The sequence below is a fragment of the Citrus sinensis genome, chromosome 7 (genome assembly GCF_022201045.2).
Source record: "Citrus sinensis cultivar Valencia sweet orange chromosome 7, DVS_A1.0, whole genome shotgun sequence".
NCBI classification, from domain to species: domain Eukaryota; kingdom Viridiplantae; phylum Streptophyta; class Magnoliopsida; order Sapindales; family Rutaceae; genus Citrus; species Citrus sinensis.
Genome location: NC_068562.1, coordinates 4009460 through 4017451, shown reverse-complemented (window position 1 = coordinate 4017451; position 7992 = coordinate 4009460). Strand labels below are relative to the sequence as shown.

Here is a 7992-nt window from a genome sequence, read left to right as displayed (position 1 = left end):
TTAAAATTTTGTTTGACTAGCAAAGCAATACGACAAAGTGGTGGCGATGCAGAAATAGTGACCTTTGTTTTTCAGCTTTGTTGATAAAAGAACAAAATGGGTGGAGAGGAAGCGGGGAAGAGACAAAGAAAAGAAGAAAGTGTTTTTTTTTTCACTTTAAATTCTTTTGAGAGAGAGAGAGGGAAAGGAAGCAAAAGCTCCTGCTTTCTGGCTTCGGGTAATTTTTAAAAACCTCCCGTGAAATTTGGGTTTGTTATAAGCAGATGGTGATAATTGATTTATTTGTAAAAAATTCTCTACCGTCAGTTAATTTTAATATTGACCGTTAGTTGACCGTGCAAAGACAATATTACCCTTAACAATAGTTTATAAACTAAAATAACTAAAAAAAACTAAAATTATTGGTGCGAAAAGCACAAACCCTATTTTTTAACAATTTTATCCTTGTCAATTCCAAAAATTTACAATATCATAGGTAAAGATTATGACTATTTCATTTTTAAAATTTTAATTTTATCTTTCTTGTAGGAATTTTAAGAAAATATCAATAATTTAAAGAGTATTTTTTAATTTTTTAATTTTATCTTTTTTATAGGAATTTTAAGAAAATATCAATAATTTAAAGATGGTAAAATAACTAATAATTTTGATTTTTTTTTTAGTTATTTTCGTTTATAAACTATTGTTAAGGGTAATATTGTCTTTGCACGGTCAACTAACGGTCAATGTTAAAATTAACTGACGGTAGGAGATTTTTTACAAATAAATCAATTCTCGCCATCTACTTGCAACAAATCCAAACCTCAGGGGAGGTTTTTAAAAATTACCCTTCTGGCTTCTGTTTTTGCAATTCTTATTCGTGCAATTACGTTTTTGCCCTTAACAACCAAACGTTGCTGTAACGCTGATACACGGTCAGGGTTGCTATATGTTAATATATGCATACATTCTCTTTAAGTGTAGCAAGGGCAAACCTCAGGGGAGGTATCCGAAAATTACCCTTCAGAAAACGATCTATGACACGATATTTTATCGGAAAACATGGCACGAGACGAACACAAATGGTCCGTCTCATTTTTTCTAGATGGTTTTACAATTAAAAGCGATTACGAATTTAGGAGCCCTTTGTCCATAAGTAGCTAGGGCATGGACATAAACCTGAGCATCTTATGAGAAAAGGGGAAAAATGCAAAATTGATTCCTGGAATGAATCCATCCTTCAGAAACTAATGACTCACGAACACTAAGCAGTCTTCATTTAATACATGACCAGATTTTACATTTTAGTGCTCTTATGACCACATCAGTCTCATTCATCAATTACTCAACACAATGAATGACTTACAAGCCTTTATGTTACTTCCCATGGCACAGCATGCAACAAGTGCATAATCCTCAAGAATAAAAGAAAAAGAATGCCTAAACCGCTTCATTTTATTATTTGGGTGTCAAGCAGGCTGTATCCCATATTCCAAGTTACACCATCCATACAAATACAAAACAGTGGTTTTTATACAGAATTTGAAGAGCATGGCATTTATACAGAATTTGGAAAATAAGTACATAGAAATCACAAAAACACAAATATATATTTAGCGGAGCATAAAAAGATATTGCAAATCAAAATCCTGGCAAGCCATGCCAGTTAGTCGGCATATATAAATAGTTAACATGACAGTTCTTGAATATAGACCTATATAATCTCTTAATATTTTCAAGTTACCTTCCACAAAGTCCAAAAACTACTGTGAAGTACATACTTTCAAATAAACTAGAACTACAATAAAATGAGAACTCAAATGCCTTTTACTTCAAAAGACAGTCCCCGCTTGATGTACTGCAAAATCCCATATGATGTAGCACTAGCACCTGTGTGCTGATCCAACCAAGAGTTTAGTTAAGTACCTAGAAAACATACCAATGCAAACAATTAGCTCTGCACAGACATCCCATATTGTCATCACGACACAGATATAGAGTATTACAGACGCACCCACACACACGCGGGCACCCACACACACAACTCATAAATGAATAGATAAATTTAGATTTAAAAAGGAAAATACAAGTTCAAGATCATGAAGAGAACTTTAGCAGAAATCAAGCTGAATTCAAGTCTGAAAATCATTAGAAAATGTGCAACTAAATTAACCGCACAAATATATATATAGGGAAGGTGCATTCTAAACAGCTAAGTACATTCTCAACTACATCATCGATCAACTAAAATCTCAACCATTTGACCGAAAGATTACAGAATTAAAAAGCTTTATGCAAAGGGGCAGAAGATGAAATTGTGATAAACATTTAAAGACTTGACACATAAAAATAATTTAGGATTATTATTGGTAGAAATGATTAAACAATAAAGCTAAAGATGCCGACCTTTTTTGAGATTAGAATCAACAAACAAATGGCATAAAACGAACCCTAAAATCTAGGCAGTTAAAATAGAAACAGAAACAGAAACACAGGGTACCCTGGGATAAATCGCAGAAAGCACGGGCATGGACGGAGATGTGAGAAGTGAGACGAGTGGCCGCGACCACGCCATGAAGCGGCATTAGGGACTGGGTGCATCCAATAGACCTGCCAACACTTGTCACATTAGAATGAATTCACCTAAACAAAACAAAGTGTTGTTTACGAATGAGTAGCGTAGTCCTGAGGCCTGAGGAGGGTTACCTCGTGGTGGTGGGGAGGGAGAGCCGAGAGCGGAGGCGGCTGGCGTGGACTGGTGGCGGTGAAGGGCGGATGCGAGGGAGATATGATCTAGCGCTAGACATCACCGTCCTTGCTGAAGTTCCGCAGCGCCAAGCCATTCCTTCTTGCTGCTGCCAGTTGAATTTGATGAATGATGCGTCGTCGGTTTAACTTTCAAGTCCTTCAATTTATTTTAGGCAGATGGATTTAAAGCCTATTATAAACGACAGCGTTTTCGACTCCGTTGGTCGGTCGAAGGGGAGGCGGGAGCCCCTAACTGTCTCTCACTAAGGCTGCTGGCAGCTTCAAAGAAGGCTGACTCTGAGTGATTCTGGCCCAACTTGAATGGGCCTGGGGTCGGGTAGTTATTATAACCGTTTGGAAAAATTGGAACATTATACCCATCAATTCACGATCATGATTCCAACACCATTCTCCGGCTAATTAAAAAAGGGGGTTGCTAAAAATTGTAGGGGTCAAAAATTCTATCGAGAATTTTTTAGATGAATATGAACGGATGAGGTGCCCGCTGCTAAGAAAACTCTATCAATAGAGTTGTGGAACATGTACTTTTACCCTTGGCTGGAAGGAAGGAAGCACAGTTAAAATGGTGAAAAAATTGGCATGTTATTTTATAAAGGAATATAAAGGCATTATCCATTACAAGCTATTTGCTTCCTGTTTGATAAGCTTCCACGAGCTCTCTTCTTTCTCTTGCCATAGGTGAAGAACTGTGGACGGTCAAGTCTCTACTCTTTTTATTAATTAGTAAACTGCTAAAACTTCGGAAGATACATGAAAACCGACATATGAGAAAACGAAGAATCCAAAACAGCATCAGGAACTCTTGCTGAATTTACGACCAGACAATCTCTCAGATTCATATAGTATATGGTTTATAAGTCCCCTTGCAGCACTGCAAACCACAAAGACATAATTACCTTGATTTTTGCCGGCAAAACTTAGAAAAGAAAATTTATGGGAAAATCAGATCAAATAGAGAGAAAAAAGAAAAAGAAAATCATTATTACAAAAGGACATGCTTTTCAGCCTTTTAATTTTACACAAGAACTGGAAAAAGTGGAAGAAAAAGAGAAGTATGTGACAAGAAACTGCCCAGTGTAAAAGAGAAGAGCTAAAAGATAATGCCGTGTGTTGGGAACATACATCCTTGCCATTTTAAATAATTAGAAACAGACAGAGCTGAAACTTACTCATCCTTCATCTTCTGAATCTTCTCTGGATCAGTCTCATGCTTGTTCCTTTTAAATTGCTGCCTCACCATATTAACAAGAAGCTCTGTATTATGTTTCTGCATCATTAAATGAGCAAGGTACAGAGTTAATTTCAAAAACTGCTTGGAAATGAAGAAAATTAATAAAATTCTACAAGGAAAGGCTAGTAAATGGAAACATTGCCAACCATGCAAATTATCCTTAGGAATAGAAAACAACCCCTCAGCCAGGAAAGAAGCATGGACAAAGGAGTAAAGTATGCAACAAATTCAAGCATGGTCTCATATGTCTTTAAAGGACTTCACATAATAACTTACAGTCTGGTAAATAGTACAGCATTCAACACTTGAACTGACACGATTAAATTCCCAGACAAGTTTGAGAAATGATAAAGCATGGATCACTGACCGAAGAACTTGTAACAATATGCACTTCATATATTTGCCACTCACATACCACCTAATATTTAACTTTTACCATAACAATCGTCATTCCCACAAATTCCTGAATACCTATATCACCAGTTCACACATAACTTCTGAGTCAAATGGTAACATGATCATCACTCATTATGTATTCATTTTTCTCCATTCCCTCCTAAGCCTAGGAGCTACCTCAGGTTTCAAAAGCTTGTAAAAGTTTTCCATCCAAATCTCCTGCAGATGCTTGATAAGCAAGTTGCAATTCATGACATTTAGGAGACAACCTTGCTCACTCATCTCCTTAAGAACATCCAAAGCTTCATGAATTCTCTTCTTAAATTGAAGTGCATGAATGATACAATTGCAAATTGCCACATGTTCCTCCCAAATTTCTGGAACAACCTCATTCCCATCCCAATTTTTCTTTATTGGTTAACTAAACTAAACATTTCTGACTCACACTGAGATGAAATTATATCCTTTGAAATCCTATTTGACTCATGCATGTTCTCTAACACACGCCATCCACTGAAGAAAATATTACTTGCCTTTATATCAAAACGGTCATTCTTCCTAGACTCAAAAAATGATTTGCAGCTTCAACATGCTTATACTATATAACACATTACAAAATCTTTCCTCTTATTAAAAACACTAATACAGCTCCATATCTAATAAGCAAGAATCTGTAAGTTCTCTCGTTCACAAGCTTTCAGACATTTCATCAAACAATTGAACTAACTCCTCGAAATACCACACTCTCCCAAGAACATGTAAAATCTCATTGTGAATACTGGACCCATGTGAATAATTAACTTCTCCACAGACCCATTAGAAAGATACATAAGCTTATTTCCAATCAATGGTTAATTTACAGGGAGAACATGCGTTTACCTGATGACCAATGTATTTAGCTCTTCGAAGGCACTCTCGGTAAAGCTGAAATTTTGTTCATGTAAATTAATTAATAAATAAAATATAGATTCATCCGAGAGTGCGACTATAAATAAGATGTGTTGTGATCTTAAAACCAAGGAAATGATAGATACTTAACTCTAATAACGTTGTTGGCAAGTTCAGGAGGCAACGCTGTTTGGAGAGACGGCATATTTTCCCAAGTTTTACTCTGTTCTTTCAAACTTTAGCTGAGAAAAATTAACTCAAATCATTACGTAAAAACTATTAGATCAGCAAATGATTAGTGAAGATTAAGAAGCAGATCAAACCTCCACGTCTCTACGATTAGTGGCAGCTCACACAGTGGGCGGTCGGCGAGGGAGAGAGCATGTGTTTGTGTAAAAATTGTAACCCTGTGCTAAAGGTTTTTCACTAACACGAAGCCATAACATTTGGAATTCTAACACAGAATGAAGATCAAATTCCGTAAATGCCCTCGTTAGTGCCTACTGGGTGCTGGCCCACGCACAAACAATTAAACAAAATCACAAGTTACACAAAAATTCGCAGCCTATAGGTAATAGGATGGCTCCAAGCCTTCTGAAAAGTGAAAACCCAGCAACGAGGCAACGACAGTCATGTCTATTTTCGCCACTACACAGGCTACACCGCCACCACACACGGCAGCCCACCGCCTTCCACCACCAAACAGACTCGCCGGCGTAATCTCGAACTGCAAATCAATCAGCGATGTCCTCAGAATCCACGCTGTTCTCTACCGCCATAACCTTCACACCGAGCCCCTCATTAACTTCCATCTCCTCCGCGCTTACTCCTCGCTCAACCGCCTCGACTACTCTATCACTCTCTTTCATCAAACCCATAAAAAGAATGTCTTCATTTACACGGCAATCATTCACTGTCATGCGCAGCGCAATTCTTACGAACAAGCCCTTTTCTACTACTCCCAAATGCTCATTGACAATATTGAACCGAATGCGTTCACTTTTTCGTCTGCTCTAATATCTTGTCCGTTGAAACCCGGACAAGCACTTCACTCGCAGACGGTGAAGTTCAGTTTAGATAAGGATTTATACGTGAGCACAAGTCTAGTTGATTTGTATGCAAGGGGAGGTGACGTTTTGTCCGCGGAGAAACTGTTTGCAACTATGCCTCAGAGGAGTTTGGTTTCTCTAACAACGATGTTGACTTGTTACGCGAAACAAGGGGAGGTTGCTGCAGCGAGAGTGTTGTTTGACGACATGGAAGAAAAGGATGTTGTTTGTTGGAACGTGATGATTGATGGGTATGCACAACACGGGTTGGCTAATGAGGCTTTAGTGTTGTTTAGACGAATGTTGGCGGAAAAAGTGGAGCCTAATGAAGTGACTGCTGTGGCTGTGTTATCTGCTTGTGGGCAGATTGGTGCTTTGGAGTCTGGTAGGTGGATTCATTCGTATATTGAGAATAGCAGGAATATAAAGGTTAATGTTCAAGTGGGTACTGCTCTTATCAATATGTACAGTAAATGTGGCAGCTTAAAGGATGCACGTCTGGTTTTTGATCGGGTTAATGACAAAGATGTTGTTGTTTGGAATTCAATGATTGTAGGATATGCAATGCATGGATTTGGTAAAGATGCATTACAATTGTTCAATGAAATGTGTAGGATTAGACTGAAGCCTAGTGATATAACCTTTATCGGTCTTCTTAGTGCCTGTGCTCATGCTGGTTTGGTTAATGAGGGAAGGAGATTTTTCAATACAATGAAAGATGAGTACGCAATTGAACCAAAAGTTGAACATTATGGTTGCATGGTGAATCTTCTTAGTCGTGCCGGGCAAATAGAAGAAGCATACAAGCTTGTTATGGATATGAAGATTGAACCGGATTCAGTTTTGTTGGGGACTTTGCTTGGAGCTTGTAGGCTTCATGGTAATATTGCTTTAGGAGAGAAAATTGCAGAGTATCTTATTAGCCAAAATCTTGCAAATTCGGGGACATATGTTCTTCTGTCCAACATCTATGCTGCAATTGGTAACTGGGACGGAGTGGCAAGGGTGAGGACCTTGATGAAGGAGAAAGGAGTGCAGAAGGAGCCCGGTTGTAGCTCAATCGAATTGAGCAACAAAGTACATGAGTTCCTTGCTGGAGATTTGAGGCATCCAAAGAGCAAAGAGATCTATATGATGTTGGAGGAGATCAATGGTTGGCTTAAGGCAGAGGGTTACATACTGCAGACGCAGATTGTGTTGCATGATATTGGGGAGAAGCAGAAACAAAACTCCCTTGAAGTTCACAGTGAGAAACTGGCCGTTGCTTTTGGACTAATTAGTACTCAACCAGGTACTTCAATAAAGATTGTGAAGAACCTCCGCGTTTGTCCTGATTGTCACGCTGTGTTCAAACTTATCTCGAAGTTCACAGGACGTAAGATCATGATGAGGGATAGAAACCGATTTCACCACTTTGTGAATGGTACTTGTTCTTGCGGAGATTATTGGTGATTCTAACGAAGCCCTATTTTACTCTTAATACCATGTCTATACTTTATGTTGTGAAGTCATTATTCAACTAACGAAGTATTGAGATTTGAGGTAAACGGATCCGATGTTGATACGAGCTTGTCCCGAGCACCGGATCAATGGTCAGCAATTGCTAAGGACCCACATAAAACAATTGCTGACCATTGATCCGGTGCTCAAAACAAGCTCAGATCATATGACATATAATTT

At 38.2% G+C, this 7992-nt stretch overlaps 2 protein-coding genes across 2 annotated transcripts; one reads left to right on the top strand and one right to left on the bottom strand.

Moving 5' to 3' along the window:
- Positions 1–1570: 1570 nt before the first annotated feature.
- LOC102622612 (uncharacterized) lies at positions 1571–5737 on the bottom strand. The gene is made up of 7 exons (XM_006466466.4): positions 5587–5737; positions 5415–5505; positions 5255–5299; positions 3918–4015; positions 2686–3619; positions 2480–2589; positions 1571–1905 (listed from the first exon to the last, which is right to left on the bottom strand). The coding sequence occupies exons 2-5, from the start codon at positions 5466–5468 to the stop codon at positions 3541–3543; spliced, it is 276 nt and encodes a 91-aa protein (XP_006466529.1). The 5' UTR covers positions 5469–5505; positions 5587–5737; the 3' UTR covers positions 1571–1905; positions 2480–2589; positions 2686–3540.
- Positions 5738–5815: 78 nt separating this feature from the next.
- Positions 5816–7792, top strand: LOC102622905 (pentatricopeptide repeat-containing protein ELI1, chloroplastic). The gene has a single exon (XM_006466467.4). The coding sequence runs from the start codon at positions 5896–5898 to the stop codon at positions 7762–7764; it is 1869 nt and encodes a 622-aa protein (XP_006466530.2). The 5' UTR covers positions 5816–5895; the 3' UTR covers positions 7765–7792.
- The last annotated feature ends 200 nt before the right edge of the window (positions 7793–7992 follow it).